We start from the raw sequence: 24,436 nt of genomic DNA, 5'->3' as shown, positions 1-24,436 counted from the left end.
ATCTTTAATGATTCTGTGACTGAAGATTTCTGCATACAAGGAGCAGGTTATGGTTATTTGTTGAAGGCCTTGACAACCAGAGCAGGCCATTGGTGTGGTCTGTACTGGGAAGACAGAGCAGATCTTCAGGACTTTCCAGTGAAAACAGAAGGAAATACTCCTGCATTTCTGAATTTCTAAACTGACGTCTAGATTATTGGAAGCTATTTTAAAAAAAGGTTATTGCTACTGACATCTTTTAATTAGTAGTTAGATCGATATTTACCAACACATACAGCACAGGAGGCAGCCTCTGCAGTCAGCAGACTGAGAACAGTAGATGAGATTGTGCTTTCCACATAGGAGCTTGATATCCTCTTCTTTTCCGGGATGAATTTTAGCCAGGATCTCTGAGTACATTTGTACATGACCACAGAAGGTTTTGTTTCCTGTCCTTACCTGATCTAGAGGGCAGAGAAAAAAAATCATCTGTCTGTAAAGAAGTAATATTAGTGCAAAGTTACCTGATTGCACAGGACTGAGGGAGTGCTTTTTTCCCTTAATGATGATCTTGCATATCACTGATTATGTATTTTGCTTCTTGATACTGTAGAAAGAATCCAAATTGATTGGGACCCAGACTACACCATTGGCAAGATGTGCTTTAGGCATGAAGTGATCCTGTTTAGCCCCAGTCCAGCTGCCTTTCTGCGTGTAAAACTTTCCTGGGCTTTCTTTGTGTATGTGATCATTTCTCAGTGTTTCAGACTCCTTTCCGCCCTCCCCACGCTTGGTGGTGGAGTTACTTTGCAGTTGTGACCCAGAAGAAACCACTGCCAGAACCATCCCCATAGTGGTAATCAGCTGTTAAGGTTCCCTTTCCCATTAGCCTCAAACTGCAAACTCATTTCCTCTAAGTGAAATTTGGGACCTCCCTGTTATCCTGAAAGGCCCATCCTGGATGTCAGTACTGTGACAGTACCTTTTAAAGAAAAAGCAGTGGGTTATTTTTCTACACCAAATTAAAGTTGTGTAGGAACATACAGTGTGAAAAGGTTGTGAATGAAGTGTTGCTCTACTCTTTTGCTCAGTCTTCATCTTTCTATTAAGGTTTTCATCCTCTTTACATAGCAGGAATCAGAGTGTTTTCTTTTAGACTTAAATTTTCTCTTCCACATGAATTTTCCTCTAAAAATCCTTGTGTTTGCAGGTTGCTGTATTTACTCCAGCAAGAGACCTCAAGCACGGAGCTGAGGACAGAATGTGCAGTGGTCCTGGGCAGCCTTGCCATGGGGACAGAGAACAATGTCAAATCCCTCCTCGACTGCCATATTATTCCAGCCTTATTGCAAGGTACTCCTAATGGATCTGTGTTAGTAAATGTTCCTAAAGTACTGGAATAAGCAAAGATAATGAGAGTGAATGGTTGATTTGCCTGTATTTGTAGGATTGCTATCGCCAGATTTGAAGTTCATTGAAGCTTGCCTGCGGTGTCTCCGTACCATTTTCATCAGCCCCGTAACTCCAGAGGATCTGCTGTACACAGTAAGTTGTAAGCAGATTACTGTGTCTTTCTAAAGGCTGTGGAGAGGGTGGGAGTGAAAAGTCTTGTTGTCTGGAGTACTAACAAGGCCTTATTTGAGCAACAGCATTAGCACTTCTCACCTTTAAGGTATTTGGTGCCCCTGACATTTATGGCAAGTTTGATATGAGCTGGTCACCAAGGTGGCCCACTGATACAGAAAATGCCTACAGGTTCAGACTTGTGTGCACTCTTAAGGAGGAAAAACTCTTTAAATGGTATTTAGAGGTACTAATATCAAAGCTATACTGGCTACAGTTACTTTCTGAAAGTTAAAGTTTTATGTAACACTGTCCTCTCTCTCCAGATGGGAGAGGGCTTGCTCAGTTTTTTGTACTCCCAGTGGAAGAGCTTAATCTCCAAAATGTCTCTGCTGTTAGTTGGTATATGTCTGATTTGCATTTAAGTAACAGGAGGATAGACAATGTTGCCTCTCCAGTTGCTGTAATGCTGAGTTTGTCCTGGAGCATGTGCCAGCAGGGCTGTTGGTGCTGGCCCTGGTTACGTGACTGGGCAGAGCCCTCTCTGAAGGTACTGCTGTCTCTGGGGTTTGCCCAAATCCAGGTACAGCTTCTTGTTAGGAAGGAGGGGCAAGGAGAGTTTAGCTGCTTCCTGTGTCCTGATGTAAGGGATAAGGTGAGCCATGGAATGAAAGCTGTAGTGGACCAGCAGTCTGTTCCTGCTTGGAAAATGGGAGCATTGCCTCAGTCTGGGGGAGGTCACAGAGCAGCTCCAGCTTCTGAAGGTGCCCACAATGAGAACTGCTCTGGGCCCACTCACAGGGAGCTGTTGCTTGCTGAGAAGGTCTTGATGCTTTCAGAGAAGGGCACAGCTGGCCTCTCATGTCATACTTTCTCTACAGTTTTGCTGTTAATAGTCAACAGATTTTCTTCATGATTTTTTGTCTGGTTGTTATGCACTGCTACAATGTCTGTTTTGTTCTCTATTCCTTTTTCCAATGAATTTTTACATTTTCATTCCAGACACAGGTATGCAAACTTGTTGTTTTCTGTGGACTCAGTCTTACCGTACACCTATTCTGAGTTTCATCTTCCAGTTAGTCCATCTCAGAAAATCAGCTTGTCTTTAGTGTGTGTAGACAATCAGCCAGCTTGTCCTTCACTGCCTTTTTTCCAGGTATTTTGTGATTGTTCAACATGGAAAACCTCAGTGCATATTGTATGTGTGAACACCGAAGGCACCTCTCCAGAGTGATCCAGGGGCTTCTTCTTTGTGTCTTTCTTTGGCTTCACTCCATGCTTCCAGCTTCCCCCAAATCAGCCTCTAAGGGCTGATAACTCAGAGGCATCTGCTTCCTGCTCTCAGCATCCAGAGAGGGGTTTGAGATGACTGTCTCCATTCACAGTCCATATCTCTTCCTGACTTTTAATTGCTCCCTATTTGGAGGAGAGATTTGATGTCTTAAAGGGAGAGGAAGGGGTAGAGTATGGACAGAAATGGGAAAGAACCACCCTTAGCATGGAGATAACCACTAACATGGCAATGATATGCCTGAGAGACTGGATTTGGTGTTTCATGCTTTGCTTTCTTGGCTGCACAGCAGTGACATCAACTGCTCCCCCAGTCCTTCTTCAGGCAAATGACATGTCCTGGAATTAACCATAACTACAGGAAATTATCATCTAGTGAGGGGTCTTTGGTCCTTAGTTCACCTGTAAAACCCATTTTCCTATTTCCCATTCCAGTTAGACACCTCAAAGTTAAGTATTTTATGATTATGCTTAAGGTCCTATTTCTGAAAATCCTTTTTTTCTCATTCCCTTGTGGGAATACCCAAAGCCATGCTCTGAAAAGTACTGAATACAGATCCTTTGAAAAGAGGTTTTTCTTATCTCTTGGAAGGTACAGCCCCAGCCCACACTGCTGCAAGCTGTGTTTCACAAGGCAGCAGTTGAGACATTGGCTTTGCAATTAAAGAAGTAATTATGGGCCTAATGAACACTTCATGGTAGACATTCCAACACTGAGAACAAGAGGAAGAATTCCAAATTCCCGTTTAGCCACCCTCCTCCCTCTTTGTTTCTGGTCCCAGCAGCTCTGGGGAGACTGTCACCATCTCTGTGCAGCTGCAGCACTTGAAGGTCTGTTCAAGTTCTGCCCTTTTCAGGTCCTGTTATGAAAGGTAGGAGACCAAGTTTGTCAATGGCTTTTCATTCCTGCCCAGCAGTTCTGGAATAAACTTCTGAAAAGTTGGCTCTTTAGTTGTGTCTAATGTGGAAACTGCCAGAATTTTTTCATGATTTGACTGCAGAGAGAGGATGCTCTCTCAAACCTTGGGCAGGACTGTTTCTAAGACAAGGTATTGGGAGTTAGCTTAGCATCTCCAAGGGTGTTGCAGTCATTCTAGAGGTTTCAGAAGAGCTCTCAGTTAAAATCCAGGATATACAAGTACTTTAAAGAGAGCTGCTTAAAACCTTTCTGTTTGTAACAGGTGCACATCATCCACAGTAATCGGAATATTTCTCCCAGCAGAAGTGCTGGATGTCAGAACTACACCCTTCCATTTGAGCCTTTCCTTATGGACAGAAGCCTGAAGGATAAACTGCTGACAGTTTTGTGTAATTAATTCTGTTCAGTTCCAAGGATAAAATAGTTCTTCAGAGGAGGAAACACTTGGGCAATTTCCTGTAGGAACTTAGGGTTTGTACTGAGAAAATGTGCACATCCATCCCTCCATCCATCCCTTTGTTGAGCTGGATGAACGCTGAGCTCTCAGAAAGGGCAGGTTTTTAGGGTCTGATGCTGAGCTGTGACACCAAGTTATATCCAGGCCTGCTGTGCCAGAGGAATCTTTGATAATGCAGGCTTCCTGCACAGGCAGGGTGCAGGCTTTGTGCTGAGAGCCATTTAGTGACCATGCTGCCTTTGGAAATGAGGGTTTCCCCTCAGTTCAGGGGGAGATATCTGTTGAGGTTCAGACATATGTTCAGACTTACTTAAATTCCAGGATCATTGTCCATGTGAACCAGCCAGCTCAGCATAGCTGGATGTGTTTTGGGTTGCTGAGTAGATGGAAGCACTAAGGCAAATCCAGTGTGACTGAGATCCTGTTACTTCAGCTCCTGATATCAAAAACAAAATAATGGATTCAGTGGCAGAAAATGTTTCTAGCCCATGAAAGCATTCCGTGTGTTTCCTGACAGATGTTCTCAGTTGTGATTCCATTTTCCTTCGTCAGTGGGACCCAGATACAATTCCAGTGGGAGCTTGCTGTCTGTGGCTACTGTGCTGGCCTCACAGGAGGAGCTGCATTCCCTGCTGGCAGTCCTGACCTTTCACAGGAGTTTGGAGAGTGCAGGCACTGCAGGGTGAGACTCTGTCCTGTTGAGACAATGAGGAATCAGTTTGGGAAGACTCAGTCCCTAGAAATGATGAGTGAAAGGCATTCCTGCTTCCTGGGCAGGTTTGGGATGGAAAACCTGATGTCACCTGGTATTGGCCAGGCTTGGTAAAGGGGAGGAGGCGCACCTGAGAGGATCAGGATACCTTACAGTGATTAATAACCAGGTGCTTAATGAGCAATGAACCCGCCCTGCCAAGTGTACACGTGCTCCACCACAGCTCAGTGATCCACAGCTCCAAAGGGAGGAATCTGGGTCAGCCTCTCAGGCTTTATTCCTTCTTTCCCTCTGGCTGTTTGTGGTTAAAACAAATGTTTTAAGAATAAGTCTTCACAAGTTTTGTTTTGGTATTAAAAATGAATATGAAAAATTAGGTATTGGGATCCAAGCAGGTAAATGTAGCTGTTAATTCTCTCTGAGTTCTGTTTATATGGCATATATGTGATGTAGAGGTATTTGTCCTAAGTTGCCTGGAACTACTTTGTTAGCAGACAACATTTTAATGGGTTTGTGAATCTCATTGTTTTAACTGTAGCATGTGAGTGTAGACTCAATCTCACTAGGGTTGCTAGGAAGATCCTTTGTTACTTAGGTGTCAACACTGAATAAAAGTGAAATTATGTAGCTGATGTAGATACCTAATCACTATTCACATTTAGTTGGAAGTCAGTTGTGTCCACACATCCCTTTGTTCTTTCTAGGTTCTTTTCTGATCAACATGCCAAAATTATTTTACAAGTTGGATATTTTAGCAGAATTGTAGAGTAGAATTAACAGTTTTCTTACAGAGACATTAAGAAAGCACTCTTGGAACTTTCCAAGAGTTTTTAACCTTTTCATACAACACTTCAGATTTGATGGAACATAATGAGAAGGTGTATAAAAGATACCTATAAAGAATTGCTTCTTAAATGTATAGTCCAGAATATCTAATAATACCCTTTTTAATGTATTGGCAGGATTTGAAGGGATTGGCACTTTATTGTTTGCAATAATTCATTAACTCTTATATCATATATACAATGACAGTGGCACCACAAGTGCCCTCCCACAATATTTGGTGGCAAAATGAGATGGGAGCCCCATCTCATAAATGCTAAATGAAAATGGTTTTCATCACCCAGTAGGAAAACCTTCCCATCCAGGAATTTACCACGGGATCATGGTGCCACACTGGTCAGTAAAATTCAGTAAAATTCACTGGTCAGTTCTCTTACCGAAATCACCATGGGCCATTTAATTCCCATTTCTGTAGCTCTACTGTAGAGCTCCCAACAGTTTGAGGCTCAATTTCTGTCCATGTAGATCTTTACCAAAAATCTCCAATCTATAAACTGCAGCTGGAATGCTCCTGTGATCAATGCTGTTGGATTTTTAGGTGAAAGTGGAGCATTGCACAGGGATGTCACTGGCAAGGATGTGAAATAAGTGTTTGTTGGTTCCTTCCCAGGTGTAAGATACAGATGGAGAGATGTTACACATTCATCTGTGTTGATTAAAAGAGTTTAACTGAATAATTATTTTATTCAAATATGTGCTGCTTTAATAGTTGCAGCTTGAATCCTTGGAAATAATTCAGGTTTCAAAGTCAGGGATTTCCCTGCAGGAGATTTCAGGTCTTGCATCTTACAATTTGAAGCTCCTTTTTTAAAACATTCCTGCCTGTGAATCCTGGAGTGTCTCTCTTCTCTTTTGCCTTTCCTCCTAGCTTCTTAATGGTTGTGTTTCAGGGGAACTTTGTGGCTGAGCAGCCTCTTAGCACTGAACAGTGTTGTGTTGAACACTGATGGGGCTTGATGCCTTCAGCTGCTGAAGATTTGCAGAAAAGGACAAGAATCTGTTTTAATGGGTGAAATGTGTTAAAACACAGAGGAATCCTGGGTGGATTGTCAATTGGTTTTGCTTTAACTCTGGGGAGGTTGGGAACAGGCAGCCCAGACAGGGTGTGGAGTCTCCCTGGCTGGAAGTGTTCCAGTCTGGACACAATCCCGTGCCCTGTGCTCTGGGATGGCCCTGCTGGAGCAGGGACCAGGCGACTGCTGGGCTCTTCCAGCCTGGCCCATTCTGGGACTGAGTGTCCCCTGTGGCACTGCAGGCAGGCCAGGCCCTGGCTGGCTTTGGGTTCTGAGGTTCAGCTGTGTGTCAAGGCAGATCAGATGGAGCTGCTGTTGGCCAAACCCTGAGAATGTTACTTAAAATAGGTATTCCCTTGGTTTTCCTATGCACATAAGCATGACATAACCATGGATATATGGCTGATGTACCTGGGAGAAAGTCTTTATAAATCACTTTCTCTCTGTAGGATGTTGAGGTGCCAAATAGGGCTGTTGCATGTTGATCCTTTGCATTTGGTGAGAAACAAGCAGTAGAAATGAGTTGGGTTTATGCTCAGTGTTTTTCTTGGCTCTCTTGTCCTATTGTTTTCTGTAGAGAATAAGAAGACTGGATTGTCAGCAGCAAAGCTTTGTAAAATTCAATACGATAATTGTGTATATACATAAATAAAAAGATTAAAAAAATAAATACTTCCAAGTTTTGTATGATCTCAAACATTTGTGCAAATAGGGGAGACTGGTACATGTTTGTTTTGGCAGTATTAAAAAGTGTGGTGGGAAATTTCCCAAGTAATTGGGAAATCAAACTTCCCATAACCAGTGTGTCTGTCTGAAGATGCAGTCACTGAGCAGCCAAGCCAGTGCTGCTTTCAGTGCTGTCATGGGAGCTGAGGTGCAGGAGGATTTTGCTCTAATTTCAATTCACCTCTCTCTAAATCAGAGGGTACTAATTCATCATTGTGCAGGTAAAACGGAGTCTGACTTAGATCTTCGGGCCAGTATGGCACATGTGCTTTGGAAAGGAAGGCTCATTCAGTCCTTCCCTTTGCTCAGCTCCCTTATCTCATGGAAGTAATTTAGTTTACCCCTTTCCAAACTAAAATCCCATTGTTTCTTTTAATATCACCATAGTTCCTCCCACTAAAACATGCAGATAAAAGTAACTGAAAGCTTTAGAAATTACAGTTTTGTAACTCACCACAGAGATAAATAACTGGATGTATTTGCAGAAGAGAATTTGCCACAGAATCATGGAGAAGTTTGTGTTGCAAGGGACTTTAAGGATCATCTCGTTCCAACCCCCTGCCTTGGCTTAGGGTACCTTCCACAGGAGTGTAATGGTTTTCTTTTGGTGATTTATTTGGGATTCTCTGTCACTGGTGTCACACACACTGACAATGTCTACAGTGTGTGTTTGACCACAGGACAGAGGACATGATGACTGCCCATGAACCATTTCCAGGGGGCTGTGCCTGTCCAGGCTGGCTGTGCTCCCTCCCTGCTCCCTGGGATCAGAGCTGGGAGCAGAGCTGTGTCACTCACGCTGGGGATGAGACAGCACCAAGGCAACTCCTGGACTAATCTGTGTCGATGGCCACGTTTGATTTTGATATGTTCCCCCCCCTTCTTTTACTGGTTTTGTCCCAGATATTCTGGAGGCAAATTGCAGAAGTCTTTTTCCTGTTGTTCCTATTTATTCCAATTGCACTGACCTTCTTTTTTTTTTTCCCCATGGGGGTTTGGCTCAGCAATGTCATTCATGCCTTCAACTTTTAATGAACTGCTTTTGATGGTCTTGTTCTGTATCCATAAAAGTTTTGGTGGAAGGGAGAACACTGCAGAATCAGGAGTGCTCCCTTAACAAACTGCAAAGAAGCTGTGCTGAAATCCAGTGTAAACGCTCTCTTCTTTTCTCGCTTGTTTGCAGGATGCTACAGTTATCTCCCACCTCATGGCACTGCTCAGTAGGTCTCGATACACACAAGAATACATATGTCAGATCTTCTCCCACTGCTGCAAAGTAAGAAAGACAATTCATGTTCTCTGTGCAACTTGTGTTTCTGATCTGTAAGAGCTGTGTGTATGCTGCTTGTCGTGGCAGGATTCTGGGCCAGTAATGACTGAGCTGGTGCTGCTCTGCCTTTGCTGCAGTTTTATTGGGGTCAGTATATGCTGCTCTGCAGTACAAGGAAATGTGCAGATATGGGGGGGTTTATGGGCTTTGGCTGCTGAATAAAGCAAACAGTCTGGGCAAGTATCAGTCTTCACTTTTAGTGCTATAAATCTTGGAATGCTTCTGGTTTTCCTCTGAAAGTCTCAGGATAGTGTGAGCATCTTTTGCAGAGGTCATGCAGCTGCTTTCACCTGTTTTAAACACAGAGACTGTTTTCTAAGAGGTGCTGTTGGTTGAGAGGAAAAGAAATGCTATTTCCAGCTGAGCTCTATCAATTACAGGTTCATCCAGATACATGTTCATTCCTGCTATGTAATGCAATTCTGTTGATATGAGAAAACTGATTTAAAACCAGCAGCAACCCCACCCCAAACATAGTTTTGTCTTTCCCTTCCCCCACTCCAAGTTTCTACACAGCACTAGTTTATATTGTTGCAGTTTTTTGGTAGTTACTGTACCAGTGAGTTATACAATAACTGCATCAAAATAATTCAGGGTAGGAAGTGAGCTTTGTACAGCATCTTTCCCTTTTAGTAACAGTTTAAAACTAAAGGATCACAGATTGTGTACTAACAGATGAGAAAGTTCCTAAGTTTATGAATTTGTAAGTATTTACCTTGAAAAATATCTTTCTACCTTATCACTAGCAATGAGTCCTCTGGAATTGTGAATTATTCCTTTGTTAAGTATCTCTTTTCTTCTGCTGTGTCTGTTATTTATGTACACTCATCCCATTGCATTTCTTCTGCTGAGGGAAGCTGAGGACTGAAAACTGTCCATTTAGTGGGATATAAAGATAGAATTCAGCTTCTAGTATTTAGGGAACCATTTAAAGAAAACATGAAGACAAAATCCTACGGTGGACCTTGGAAGTTCACATACATACGTAATAGAGGAAAAAATCAGTATTTTAGGAACAAAACTGCACCAATGAGGCAACTCCTGCTTAAGAGGCCCTTGAAAGTCTCCTTAACAAGCTGAAAAGCTGGAACAGGTGAAAAATCAGGCCACGTTGGCCTATGAGAAAAATAACCCAGGACTAATTATAGGATGGTAGAAGAGTCACTTTATACAATCAGGGATTGGCTCTGGGAATATAAACTCTGTTGGCTGAGACAGGACAGAAACAGTTATCATCATCTTTTTCCAAAGGAGTTATTTCCTTGCAGCTCCAGCAGTTGCTGGTGGCTTGCATATCTGAAATGTTGTGTACAGCACAAATGCACAGTCACTTCACAAGGGAGGAAGGTCTTCTGAACTCACCATTCTGTTTTGAGCGCCTCCTGCATCCCCCAGATCTCTCTCAAATTTTACAGTAAATGTCTGGAAAAAATCAGATTTTTGGAAAGAAGTCGTTGGCTGTGTAAACAGAGAGAAACTAGGCTGCACAAGAAAGACAGAGTAATGGGCATGAGTGTTAGGAAATGGTTGCATTTACAGAACAAACAGCTGCCTAACAAAGAAAAATATTTGAGATTGAGTAAACAGATCACCACAAATGTTAAATTGATCAAGAACTCATTCTCTTGCCCAGGCAAATGCAGCTGTTCAGCAAAAGTCTGAAATGTCCCCTTCCTTCTATTTAGTTTAGTTTTGGGGTTTCAGGTTTATAATGTCAATTGTTGTATGTTCAGACAGAACAAAATACATCTAATACAATGAAGACAAATTTGCTGGGGATTTTCTCACTTCAATGAATAGGTTCTTATAATTAAAAAAAAAATATATATATATATACACGGAAAGTTTCAGTATTCACTGCATTTTAAATGAAAACTCCATCTTCCTCCAAAAGGCCCTGAGTGAGAGAACCTTTCTTAGTTTTTCCTGAAGCAGTAAGTTACTATAAATAAATAAACCTTTGTATTTAGGTAAGGGTTAGCATATATTCTGAGAGGCATTGATGCTTTTATTTCTCTTTTTGCTCATCTTAGTAGGTGTGTTAATTGAAGTAATAGTGGCTTACCACAACTCCTGCCCTCCTTGTCCCTGCTCTGTTCTCAGCTCACATCTGGTCAAGCCATTTATTTCTCTGCCTTTCCAGCAGCTTTTGTTGGCTTCTCTGCCTTGCCCTCTCCTGTTTCCCTGGAAAAGCTCAGAACGGTTCTCTAGAGCTAGGAAATCCCTCTTTTGGGTTCCTAGCATACTGCTGCTGGTTTCTGCTTTTGCTGCTCTCTTTTGCTGCTTCTCTCTGCACGTTTAGAGTGAAAATTTTCTGCCTTTGCTGTTTCTCCCTGCACATTTACAGTCAAAATTCATGGCAACAGGGGAGCATTGCCCCTGGAGAAGCCATCCTGAGCAAGGGAAAGTGTTGATTTACAGGGGAGCAGATGCAGCTCTTAACATACAGAGCCAGGATTCTATCAACATACAAGCAAATAAGTAAACTGAAATCAGGCTGATGTATCTGGGATGTGAAAATGCAAGTCAAAATTTACTTTTTAGGAGTTTCTCCATCTCATTTCATTAATTTTCAGAGCAAGTGAAAGGTACAGGTGAGCACGTACAATTTGTTGTTTTAATGGCCAAACTAGAGAGGTAAGGTCTTATATTTGGAAACACATGGTTGTATGGATAATTAAAAAAATACTTCTGGAACTTATGTTTGAAAGTATCCCTGCTGGATCTGTGCCCTGAGGGACATAGGCACTTAGGTACCTGCTTGTCATTGTGGAATGAATTGTTACACTGTGCTACCCTAATGTTTCCTTGAGAATTGGCATTTTATGATGGAAAATTGGCAAGAAATGATGTTTATTCCTGAAATATGTCATTCATATTTGGAGAACAAGATCAGTGTCAGAGGAGTGGAACTCTCTCGCTGTACCCAAGGTGGAGCAAAAGCAGGCAGCCTTGCTGTTAAACTGCTGAACTGCTTGGAAATGCTTCATCACAGTCTCAGGTTTTCACTTTTATATTTGTAGCTGTCCCTCTTTATGGCTTAGTGCTTACCTGGTTGTGCTGGTTGGTGTGCAAACACCGTGTACAGATGAAATATTTCCAGTTGTGCAACTCAGATACGCCCAGGTGTCACCTCTGTACAGGCGTCTGTCCTGCACAGATTCTGCCACCTGCATCCCATGGAGGAATCACTAATACTTGGGAATTACTAAATCTAGGGCAGTATGATTTCTTTTACTTTAAACTCACTCATTTTTTTCACATATTTCAATATCTGTTCTTCAGCTCCAACACTGGCATAGCTGCGGCTTTAACTCATTGCCTCAGCCACTTCTGTGTGCCAATGTAAGTGGTTTTCCTCCTTCAACCATGCTGTTCTAATTGCATTTTTTGGTAGAAAGCTCTTGGTGGCAGTAGCAGCTGAAGCATCTCTTAAAGCACCAGATATGTTACATCTGAAAGTAATTTTATTCTTAGAGGTAAGAGATACTCTAAAAATGTTCTCTTGACTGCAAGAGGAATCTGATTTCAGCTGTATTTAAGTGCCCTAAACTCAGCTGGGTTTGAACTAGAGATTAAGGAGTGAAGAGATTTCTTCACTTGCAGATTAGTCAAGGAGATGCACAGAGGGATGATAAATGGCATCCTCTAAGCTGAATTTAAATGTGCACAGCCCATGCTTAATGCAGAGATGACCAGAGCTATGAACCTGCTTTTAAAGAGAGGTTTACAAGTCACAGATCAGCTTTGGCAAGAAGCTGCTGAGGGCTGCAGGTATTGAGATTTCATGTTGTTTTTTCAACCTCATCAAGCCTTGTCACGCTACAGAAGTTCTGAGACCTTTCTCCTGCAAAGTTTAGTATTTGTGTTTAATTCTGAAGGCTGTTTTGGAAAAAATACTGCCATATCAGCCATTGCCAGCTTAGATCCTAAAGTCAATAAATAGGGGATGGCTGGCCAGATTTATGGCCAAATATGCTTGAAACTAAATTATAAATAATAAAAAAGCTGGAGGAAAATGTGAATCTCCTGTCAAAGCACTGCCATTCTGTCTGGAACCAGTTTTAGAAGAAATCTCTTCCTTTCTGCAGTTAGAATTGTTGAAAATGCTTAATATTAACAGTGAGGAAGACATTAGTGACTGGTGACCTTTTATGTGATTTGTAGAGAAAATCAGGAGCTTTCAGTTGTTTCCAGTAGGAGGAATAGACACAGAAGTTCTCTATCCATATTTCTTCATTTGTGAGAACTAATGTCATTGCCTATTGAAGGAGAGAGTGGAAATGATTACCAGAAAAGGACAAATGCTATAAAAATATTACTTCAAATTGTTCATATATATAAAAAACATTGTTATGCTAGCTGATTACAAAGTAAATGTTAGGAAACGTATCTTAAATATTTAACAAGGAATTGCAGATAGAGGGAAGCTCTTACATGTTGTTTTAAACCCCCGGTGTTATGTTTCCTTTGAAGGGTCCAGATCACCAGACAATCTTATTTAACCATGGAGCTGTTCAGAACATCGCACATCTGTTGGTCTCCACCTCCTACAAAGTAAGACATTACAACTGCTCTGTGTTTAACACATGTTTATGAAAAGAATTCAAATGAAGATTATAAAAACCACATCTGTGCCTGTGAACCAAAGCTATAAACAGGTACAATGTATATTTGTAGAATAACACTTGCTTTTTACTTGTCTTATTCTGTCCAAACGGGTGCTATTGTGTGCTGTAAAGTTAAAGCAGCAATAATGAGAATAGGGCTGCCTAGCATTGCTCCAAAGAGGAACAGGCACGTGGCAGCAAGTGGTCTGATTTGTTGAACAATAAATGAGAATAAGAAGTTAAGCTGAAGAGTAGCAAATGTGATCTATCCTAAAAAGGAAGTCATATCTGTAAAAATAGATGCTTGTGGAATGTGTGGAGGCCACCAGCTGCCTGTGTGTGGTGCTCCCTGAATTCCTGAGTCTCAGCTCCCTTCTCTGTTATGTTTTGGAAGTCCATCCTGGACCATCTGAAGGCACCACCTCAGAGGACAAGCATCACACTCTGCTGTAGCTTGGTGGCCAGGAGGGTCAGCTCCTTCTCAGTCCTTCCACTGTGAAGACAAGAACACAGTTTGAATATGTGCAGCTGTAGAAGAGCAAATATCAGAGACAGTATCTGAGCTGATCTGGGTTCTGTGGTCTGGGAAGGTGATAATGGTTGATCTTCCCTGTGTCAAAAAAGAAGTTACAAAGATTTCAGAAACTAAGCAGCCATGAAACATTGATTAAATCAAAACTGGAGAAGCCAGGATGAGGAAATTTGTCCATCCTTTGCATCCAGGTGGTGCCTGAGGCTGTGTAATGGCAGTAAAACTTCTGGTGTGTATTTGTTTGAAGATTAGTTTGGAATCACTTCAGTTGGATGGTTCTCTTTAGACATTTTATTAAGCCCACCTTTAAAGATTCTGAAATGGAAATCTCAAGAGTACATATTTCTGATTCTCTAATGTACTTATGAGTTCTGAAAAGTAAAAATAGTGTTGTTATATGCTTCTATTCTTCTGTTGTTTTTTACACATTTGTGGGGCATTACAAATAAGAGCAGTATTTCCCATTTAGCTCCCAAGTTTTAACCTTGCTGGTTTTCTTCACAGAGTTTACAACACCCCCTACAGAAGGATAGTTCTAACAGGGAAATGACAGAAGTCAGGGTGTGAGCTAGATGTTTCCACCTGCCTTTTATTCTCCATTTCCATTTCTTGTTGGTTATACAGCACTGTTTTCTTCAAGCCTATCCAGCAGTGTAGCCCAGTTTTGCTTTGAGGTCAGCGTTGATATTTCATATCATTCTGTTTTTGCACAGGTCCGAATGCAGGCATTGAAATGCTTCTCAGTTCTAGCCTTTGAAAACCCCCAGGTATCCATGACTCTGGTCAATGGTGAGTGCAGTGCTGCTGCTGCTGCTGCTGCTTTGACACTCCCTGCCTGCCTGACTGAATGAAAATGACTCGAAGCTCTCTCTCTCTTTGCAGTGTCTGTTGATGGAGAATTGTTACCACAGATTTTTGTGAAGATGTTACAAAGGGACAAGCCCATTGAAATGCAGCTCACGTCAGCCAAATGGTAATTGTCTTCAGGAATTGGGGAAATAGCAGGGAGTTCAATCCTTACTGTTCAACTGCTCCCTTCTTCCTTGTTCCAAATATGGGATGTAGAATCTTAGGAATAATTAGAGATACTGTTTTATTATCTAAATCCTTGAACAACTCCATTTTATAATGTAATTTTCACACTTTGCAGTACATAAGCAGGGAAAAATATTGCTGGGCAGCAGTTTTGTGAGGAATGTGTGTTCAGCCATATGGATTTTCAGATGTATCTTGGATTTTATAAGTTTTGCTTTGAACAGGCAGAGCACAGTCCTGAACTACCATCCTTGGTGGCTGTGCTCTGTTGGAGACTGCACCAAGATGATGGGAGAGCAGACTTAGTCCATCTACCCAACTGTTTTAAATAAAATAGATTATTCTTCAAGCTTCATGTGCTCATACAGCAGAATTAATGTTATTAATTAATTTTGTACTTCAGCTTTCCCTGCTGTGTGGGTACATTTGTGTGTGTTCATATTCATCCTGACTTCCTACCCAGTGACAAGATGTGACCCAGTTCCATAATAGCAGCACCCTGGTTCTGCTCACTCCATAAGCTGGGACTGACACCCTTTAGGGCCATTTTCCTTTTCTTGTGTTGATAGCAATGAAATAAATCACTCCAGGGGGTAAAGAGATAAAATAACCCACTGCTATAAACTACTAAAATTAAGTTTAACTCAGGAGTTTGGTTGCTGATGTGTTGTTTGATTATTCTTTTCATTTTTGATGGCTTTCTGTGACAAGGAGCAGTGAGTTCTGAGTTCACCAAACACTTGTGTCAGTACAAGTCTCTTGATTCCGGGTGAGGAGCAGGTGGGGTAGGTAGGATCTGTGACTGCTCATACTGCCAGGCTGTGATGCCCTCGCTCATTCTGAAAGCAGTTTCAGTGATGTGCACGTGTATGAGGGGGGTTCCTGGGTAATCCCACCCCATGCAGGAGGTGTCTTGGGACCTCCCAGCCTCCCTTCCAACCACAGTTGGCCCAGGCAGTCTGGTTTTACTGGTTTTGTTAGGCAATTCTTAGTGAAGAGGGCAGGTTAAATTAATGGCACTGTAGCAGTCTCTGTTCTGATTGATTTATGTGTTTCTTTGAGAAGTCAGAAAATGCATAGAGAATGACATACTTTATTTTTTTTTAATTAATCTCGAGATATAAAGCAATTGACAAGTCATAAAGACAGCCTGGAGTTAAAATAATTGTTCTGAGATGGACATTCCCAGTTCTACTGGTGTTATTTGCTGACTGAAGGAACTGGGTACACAACCCATCTTTTGCTGTTGCTTTGCAGTACTTTGGCTCAGCTGGATCTTTGAAAACATAAAAGAAAGTGATGTGGTGAAAAGCAGCAAAAGAAAATTGCAGGAAAATTGCAGACAAACCAGTATCTTGAATTTCAGACTGGGTTTCTAATTAGTCCACAGGCACACATCCTTCTTAGAGCTCTCAGTTTTAGAGCAGCCCTGGAGTTTGCAAAGCCCTGGTTTTTCTCCTATGGGTCCATCCCCTACCTGATTGTCTTCAACTCAGACTCTTCCTTTTTCCTAATGAGAGTAGTAGGTGAAATTGTTACAGATCATTTTTTTTTCTGCTTGTGAATTAGATTTCACTCCTACCTTGCCAACCTCAGTCAGTTAATCTGCAGTTCCTCTGATTTATCATTAGATTCCTTGGAATACAGATCTAGAAGGGTTTTTTTCCATTTAAACCTTTTCTAAAATTTCTATTTGAATCCAGCCTGGCATACAAGACTACTACCTTTCTTTTCCCTCAACTATTGAAGTAGACTTAGAAGGCTCCAGGTAATACCTCTTGATTGAAATGGAGCAAAGATGCTTCCCTTGAGCAGCAGTGTTGGGACAGAGGGAGGAGCAGGATGCCCCTTGGGAGAGTGCTCTGCAGCTACAAGTGGAGCAGTCACCTTTCCTGCTAAAATCCCTAGAACTGCTGCCAGCTAAGCCAAGCCTATGTCACCTGAAGTCAAAAATTACTTTCTTTCAACTTTCTTTCATTACTCTGAAACAGAGCTACTGTGTCTGGCAAGTAGAGTCTCACTGGACTAAATGGCAGCTGCAGGATGGGAGCTTTCCTCCTGTTTGTGCAGGTGTGAAAATGAGTTTCCTGCTGTCAGCTGCAAGGCTTGGGCAGTAAAAGTTCAGAGATGATCTCTGTGCTAACATTCAGTCTTATCTCTTACTTTCTGAGAAATAATACATTAAGAGAGTTCTGCTTGTGGGATTTTTAGCTGTGGCTGTACTCAGAATGAGAATCAGTGTTGTTGCCTCGAAGAGGTGAAAGAACTCACTCTGGGCCCTTGGAAGGGGCTCAGGGATGTGTGAAACACAGTATGGGCACATTGCTGCTCCTTAGCTGAGCAGTTCTGATTGACCCTTCCACCTGCCCAACTGAGGGTCCAGACATATTAGTTTAAAGTTACCTTTACTGAAATACAGTTATATTTTTTTACCTCCACTGTGGCATGATAAAAGCCAGTTCCAATGGTTAGTTCAGAAGCTAAAACGAGATACTGGTGCACAGCAGTTCCCCTCCAGCTCCATTCCGCTGCCTTGTAGCAGGGCAGGTAAAAACAAAACCACTTCAAAGTAAAACACTTTTTTTGGTGGGCGAGCTATTTTGCATTTCTGGTAGTTTGGGGCACTTTACAAGTACATTAACAAAGAACATGGAATTTGTCTGATGCTGTGTGCTGGTGAGACCTTGTGGTTGTCATATCCACTGTGAGCTGTTGTCTAATAAGGAACAAATGCTGGCTTGGAGCAGTGTCAGAGCCTTGGCTGGGTTCATCATTGGTGGGGCTGTGCTGGTCCCTGCAGAGTGTAAAACCCTGCCTCTGGACAGGCAGCTCAGCACTTCCAGCTCTCCTGGCCTGGGGCAGGGCCTGGGTGTCTGTGCCTGTGACAGTATAAGTGTGTTATAGTGATAAGTGTTCTGTTGTTCCTTCTGGGTTTGGGGCTCAGGCAGGCTGGTGGTATTGATATTTGTGTATTGATCAGTGCTCCAGCAAGGGCTCCTGCATTGCAAACCTGTCTGAAGGTGCACCTGTAGGAGTTCATGTGCCCAAGCCTAGTAAGATCTGATGTATTTAAATCCAGCACAGAGAGGATGTTTCACTGGGACAGGTGTTCTGCAGCATCACAGCCTGGGGAGGTGACTGTGTCCTGTTGTGTTGTTGCAGCCTTACTTCCATGTGCAGAGCCGGAGCAATACGGACGGACGATCCCTGCATCGTTCTGAAGGTGAGCTGTGTCCTCTTCAACCACCTTGTACATACAGAATAATTCTTTCTGTGCTAGCCACGACAGCTGCCTAAACAGTTCTCTGTTCAAAAGGTTTTCTCATGTAGGTCTATCCTAGGTTTTCTTTTCTCATATAAAAGGTAGCACAAAATGTGTTTTACCAAATATGGCAAAGCACTGAGTTCTCCTGACTCTTTTTAAATTAAAAAAAATTCTCTGGTTTCTGTTTGTTTCCAAGTAATGATAGATTAAAAATCTACATGTTGGCTGAGACTAAGGCCCACCCCTCCTGTGTTTTTGTGCAAGAAAGTGCAGTGTACAGTTCATTCCAGTGTGTGTGTTGACATCTGTTCTGCACAGGCACCTGGTAACACACAGCTGAGGAAGCCAAGCTGCATCCTTCACACTCATCCTCCTCCTTAGCTTTGTTCCAAATTGACACTCCAATTCTCTGCTCTCCTTTCTCCTTACAACACCTGCAAACTAGGGGTAACAATTCCATTCTCCCAGCCCACCTCTCCTGCAAACCTCTCTCTTCCTTGGAAATGTCTTCCCTCCATAAATCCTGCATGTTGTGCTGCGCCCTGGTCAGGATGTGAATGTCCCAGAACTCTTCTGCCCTGGGACAGGGAGCAGGGGCTGCTGGCAGTGGCAGGTCATTGTTGGGAGCTGGGCACAGGCTGAGCCATGTGGGCCCTGTGGAAAACCACCATCCTTTCAAACCTTTGCAAAGGGATTTGCTTGGGGCAGCTCACAGCAACAGCAGCATTTTCTTCCTCATTGAAGCTGCTTCAGCACAAATCCATGTTTGAGGCTGTGGAATTAATTGTGTTATAGTACTTGGGAACAGACAGAAGAGTGAGGGGAGAAGGAAGGCACAGAACCTTTGCCTTGTTCAAACCACCTCAGTGATTCCTCCTCCAGGAGCTCAGACTTGCAAGATAACAGTGTCCCTGTGGTTAATCCAGCCACAAATCCTTTAACTTCTGCTAAGATGAAGTGATGGCCCCTTTAGCATTCAGGAGTTATTGACCCTTTGCTATCAAACTTTCTGCATTTGGGGGCCAGTCAGGGTTGTGGGTTTCCAAAATGGCTTTAATTTACTTTTGTTTCTCAGTTTGAGCAGTGGGTTGGCCTGCAAGATGGGAAAAAAATAAAATCCCTTGAGAAAGGCAGAGGAGGCTGATAAATAATGGATTTGATGGGAACGGAAATGATTTCTCTGGAATCCTAGTAATGAAACTGTCCAGATAACCCAGATACTTCCCAACCATACTATGGAAATTAGATATTCCATTATTACAGTCAGTTTCCAGGCTTTTATCTGCTGCCCAGGTGTTGCAGTGTGGCTTTCCATCTCACACCCCTACACAGCCCCCTGCTCCTGTGTGTTAATTGCACTGTACTGACCTGTAGGTGCAATGGAACAGTTAAAATGTGTCTGTCAGAATTCTTGCTTCTGTTTAATTTTAAGCAGATGGGATTGCTTAGTGTTGAAAAATGTGAGATCAGTTTCTTGGGTGCGTGCATTCAGTGACTTAAAAATGCCCAGGCTTTGAATTCCAAGAAATAGCTTATTTCACACCATTTGACCTGGAAAGTACTAAGAAATACATTGTCTTTGTGACTGAGAAATGGAATTCCACTTCTTTTCTGCCTCACTCCACATGAATGTAACTTTTTGAAAACCTATGCCTGCCTGCTCAAGGCCAGGTGTGCAGAAGGGGATGCTCTGCCTCACTGGATTAGCTGCAGGATTCAAAACCTCACTGATAATCTTGGAGGTGCATCTAGCTTTCTAAAATACATAGGCAAGTCCTACTTCTGTGCAGTGGAGATAAGATATTTATCTGTTTAATCATTTGAACAATCAATGGGTAGATGTTATTTCAGGTCCCCAAAACTTAACTCTGAGCAACATTTACTGGAGTTATTCTGTTGAACTTGGTGACGTTGCCCAAGCACAAACCTTGGTGTTATTCCTTGTCCATTTTCACATTTGGGAGGCCTGAGGGCTTGGCAGAGTCCCAACCCTGAGAGAATTGGCTTTTCCAGAGCTGAGTACTTTTCACTGAGCTTCAGGTAATGAAAGACTTCATTGGTTTTTATTTTTCAGTAGAGAAGGTGTAACAAAACTGTTGTCCTGTGGGTGTAACCAAGGTAGGGGGATGTCAGAATAGACCTGGATTCCAGGTTAGCTGCCAGGTTGATCAAAAATGGTGCTGAGGAGTATTCCTCCCTTGCCCTCTGCTCCAGGCAGCCAGTGTGTGGAAAAGGAACCCTGAGATTATTTCTAACTGCATTGTCTTTAGTTAATCCTAGATCACAGAAGAGCAGGAGGGCTCAAGTACTTCTTGAGGGCACCTTGGGTAATTTTGGTTCTGGTGTGTAGTAAGAACAACCCTGTGCAAACATCAACTTTTGAGGGGATTTTTTTTGTTTTTTAAGGTTTTGTCAAGCTTCGTCCATGATCACTTCTAAACATTGCATCATTTTGGCTATGTGAGAAGCTGTTTGAAAGCAGCTGATTGTGCACTTAGCAATGCCTGAACAATTCCTGTGTGTGCAGTCCCTGAACCACTGAAACGTGTGTGTGTAAAAGTAAAGAACGATACAGAGCATTGCTGTAGCTCAGCTGTTTCATTTCTTTGGAGTTTCCTTATCAATGTAGCTACACTGGAAACTCCTTTATTTCCATCCCTGCAGACTCTGCCGTGCTTGGTTCGAATGTGCAGTAAGGACAGGCTGCTGGAGGAGCGGGTGGAGGGGGCAGAGACCCTGGCCTACCTGATAGAGACGGACGTGGAGCTGCAGAGGATGGCCAGCATCACCGACCACCTCATCGTCATGCTCGCTGACTACTTCAAGTACCCCAGCTCCGTCAGCGCCATCACCGACATCAAAAGGGTGAGCTGTGACCCCCCCTGAGCCTGCAGAGATGGGCAAAACCAAACATCACTGAGCTCAGGATGGGGGGTTTAGTTCTGTTTAAACCTGATGCATCAGAGCCTCAACTGAAAGGTGATCAGAGGTCCGGTAGGGCTTGATTCTTGATGTTTGTACTCTCCAAGTCTCAGTCGCTGCTTTTTGGAGATTTCATTAACCACAGAAAACTCTGTATATCTAGTCTTCCCATCCTCTAAGTTTAAACATCTTGCCCTCAGGAACCAGTACATTTCAGCTTCAAAAGAGATAATAGTCATGTGAAGAGAGATTTGTTTTCAATTCTTAGGTCAGGTTTGTGGAAAATCTGAAGTTCAGAGATGGTTCTGTTGTGTTAAAGCACAAAAACGTGGGTGTTGTGCACTGTTTCATGTTATGAGTTATCTGCACTTGCAAGACGTTGGATAAACAGAGACCAGATGTACCTTGGAGTCTTACTGAGTCTGATTATTCTGTAATCATAATTCTGTATTCATAATTCTGAAAGTACCAAAAAAATACATTACAGAGCTTTGTGCTTTTTTTGAAATTGGCTCAAGAGACAGGTTCATTTCCCTGACCCTTATAGAATGGCGTTAATTCTGCAAAAAGAGCTTCTTGAATTCTCTGTAAAAAGGCAAACGAAATATTAAAAAAATTAGTTACAGTATAAAAAACTGAGCAAAAAGAAGTTTAGCAGCTTATTAAGGAGTAGTGGACAGTGGCTGTAGCATCAAAAATACGATCAGGTTCCAAAAGTGAGTGGGGCAATTCTAAATATTATGACAGTGCTGTGAGTATGCAGTAAGTCTGTAAAGCAGCCAGCTGGGAGTCCAGGGTGCTGGCTGGACAGAGTGGACAGAGTGATTGGAACTGCACCCTGTAAGGTAAAACTACATGAGGAGTGAGCGAGGAATCTGCCAAACAGAGAACCTGTCTGCTTGAAATATTTATAACAATTATATAATACTTCTACTCCAATATAGCTGCACTGGGGAGAACTACTCATAGAGCCTTATTTTTGACATTTCTTTTATTTCAGCACTTGGCTACCTTATACTGTCATTTTCCTGGTATTTTGTGTAGACTTTGAAGATTGCATTGTTTTGTAGAACACTTTGGTACAGAGTTTTGAGGGCAGTCAGAGTCACTGAATTATTCTCAGTGAAGAGAACATGAGGAGATCTGAGAGCCCAAATCTGCTGTTGCAAGCAGGGTCAACCTAAAACGCCACAATTTTGTAATGCCTTTAGTGCTCCCATTAATTATCATAAAATCACAGAATATCCTGAGCTGGAAGGGGTCACAGGGATCATCTAGTCCAGCTCCTGGCCCTGCACAGACACCCCAGCAATCCCAGCCTGGGCATCCCTGAGAGCATTGTTGGAACTTCTTGGGGCTGTGCCCCTTCCCTGGGGAGCCTGGGCAGTGCCCAGCACCCTCTGGGGGAAGAATATCAACATCACCCTCCTTAACATGGCCTGAGATTCAGAGACCAACTTTGGCTCCTGCTTTTGCTTCAGTTCTCTTAATAAAACTTCCCTTGATTCTCTCCCAGTTTTTTCAGTCCTTCTGGCTAGTTCCTGTAAGTTTGTGAGGAGATAAGAATAGCTTTTTCCTGAATCTAGTCTTGATAGAGTCCTAACCTTGTTTTGGCTTCAAATTGAAGACAAGGTTGTCTTCTCTGTAACTCAGCAGAGAAATGAGCCATATTCTTAACTCTGGTTATTGCGTTTAGCTGGTAAACGTGGACATGAGCTCAGGGAGCAGCACTTTGTGCCTCTGGCTGCCCCTGGGGTGGCAGACAGAGAGAGTGGGTGAGCAGCAGTGTAGAACAGATCAGAGTGTCCCACTGCAGCTCTTGGTGGCTGAGCGTGGTGCCTGTGCTGTGTTTCCCAGCTGGACCATGACCTGAAGCACGCCCACGAGCTGCGCCAGGCCGCCTTCAAGCTCTACGCGTCGCTGGGCGCCAACGACGAGGACATCCGCAAAAAGGTGAGCCAGGGACGCCCAGCCCGAGGGAGAGCCTCCAGTAGTTTCCCCCATTATGAATAGGTTGAAATGAGACCTCTCCTCCATTAATATAAACTTTCAGATTGCGTGGAATTGGAACAAAGATTCATGTCTTGCTATCAGAGTATAACAAAAGTAAAGTTTAGTTATGTGAGCATCTGCACAGCAGTGAACTAGGCTTGCACAAGGATTGTCTTTCAGCATTCTTGGTACTTGGCTACTCATAAGGAATATGGTTGTGGCATATGAGAAATTACTGAAACTTGTGTTCTGAGAGAGATAATACATCTCTGTTCTCATTTATTCTATTATATAACAAATGTTTTTAAAAAATAAACCCTGGAAAGTCTGCTCATATTGGGAAACAAAGAATTTGTTTCCTGATTCTCAAGTGACCAAGGGGCCTTGCGCTGTCATAACAAAGCAGTTGGCGATTCAAACATTACAGCTAAGAGATTGGGTGCTTGGAGCACTCACATAGTTAAAAATGAATGTGTGGAAAGTAGAGGGAACTTAATAAATGAATGATTTAAAGGAGCATTTTTTTAAATTAATCATGGATTTGCAGTGTCATGTAGCAAGTGCAGAAGGCAGGAATGTTTTCTGAGTTTATTTGCTGGTTAAAAGGGAAGAAGAAGGAAGGGTGAAAAGAAAACTTCAGGAGGATTTATCAGTTGGGAAGCATTCAGGATCTCCAGAATTCAACCCCATAAACTCCTCTTTAGTTGTTTTAGTTGATAGTGACAATCCTTCGTTTACACAGCTTTTAATAAGCAGTGGGTATGTACATGCCAAAGTTGACTTACTATACATAATCCATCATTCATCCTATATTAACTTCCTTTTATACTGGTCTTAGGTGTTTGTGCTGGCCTTGTCTAAATAGGGCAGATGAGGCACTGGATATTTTTTATCCACACAGCTCTACAACCTGTCTCTGATCTGTAGTTTGTATATGTTGTGTGCACTCACACATGCTCACTTCTGTTTTAATATAACATTAAGGGCAATTCATGTGTGTGTATAGATAGATATGTATATATAAAAATTACCCTCTTGTTCCTTGATGATTAAAAGCCACAGCGGGACATAGAATGTAGATTTTTAAATTTCTCATTTGTCTGTAGATACACAAAACTTTCCACTTAATCTGGCAAGAGGGTGTGGCGTGCTGCTTTTAGCTGCAGTTTTTCTATGTAACATTCGAGATTGTGTAGCCCAAGCCCCAGCAAGCCGTGGATGGTGTTGAGCTGTGCACTGACTGAGTTG

The 24,436-nt window shown here is 42.4% G+C and overlaps 1 protein-coding gene across 3 annotated transcripts in view; it reads left to right on the top strand.

The window, feature by feature from the left end:
- Positions 1-24,436, top strand: part of ARMC8 (armadillo repeat containing 8) — a 60,581-nt gene that overhangs the window by 24,548 nt on the left and 11,597 nt on the right. For 2 of the 3 annotated variants that reach the window (XM_063408113.1, XM_063408111.1), the window contains 10 exons: positions 1,190-1,332; positions 1,427-1,524; positions 8,686-8,778; positions 12,118-12,177; positions 13,309-13,389; positions 14,688-14,763; positions 14,857-14,947; positions 18,172-18,232; positions 20,939-21,139; positions 23,054-23,149. In XM_063408113.1, the coding sequence (XP_063264183.1) occupies positions 1,190-1,332; positions 1,427-1,524; positions 8,686-8,778; positions 12,118-12,177; positions 13,309-13,389; positions 14,688-14,763; positions 14,857-14,947; positions 18,172-18,232; positions 20,939-21,139; positions 23,054-23,149 (1,000 nt within the window). The remainder of the gene's footprint in view (positions 1-1,189; positions 1,333-1,426; positions 1,525-8,685; positions 8,779-12,117; positions 12,178-13,308; positions 13,390-14,687; positions 14,764-14,856; positions 14,948-18,171; positions 18,233-20,938; positions 21,140-23,053; positions 23,150-24,436) is intronic. The other variant, XM_063408112.1, reaches the window with a different exon arrangement.

The sequence above is a fragment of the Prinia subflava genome, chromosome 11, assembly GCF_021018805.1.
Source record: "Prinia subflava isolate CZ2003 ecotype Zambia chromosome 11, Cam_Psub_1.2, whole genome shotgun sequence".
Taxonomy (NCBI): Eukaryota; Metazoa; Chordata; class Aves; order Passeriformes; family Cisticolidae; genus Prinia; species Prinia subflava.
Note: the sequence above shows the minus strand (reverse complement) of the source record. Positions and strands in the feature narration are given on the sequence as shown.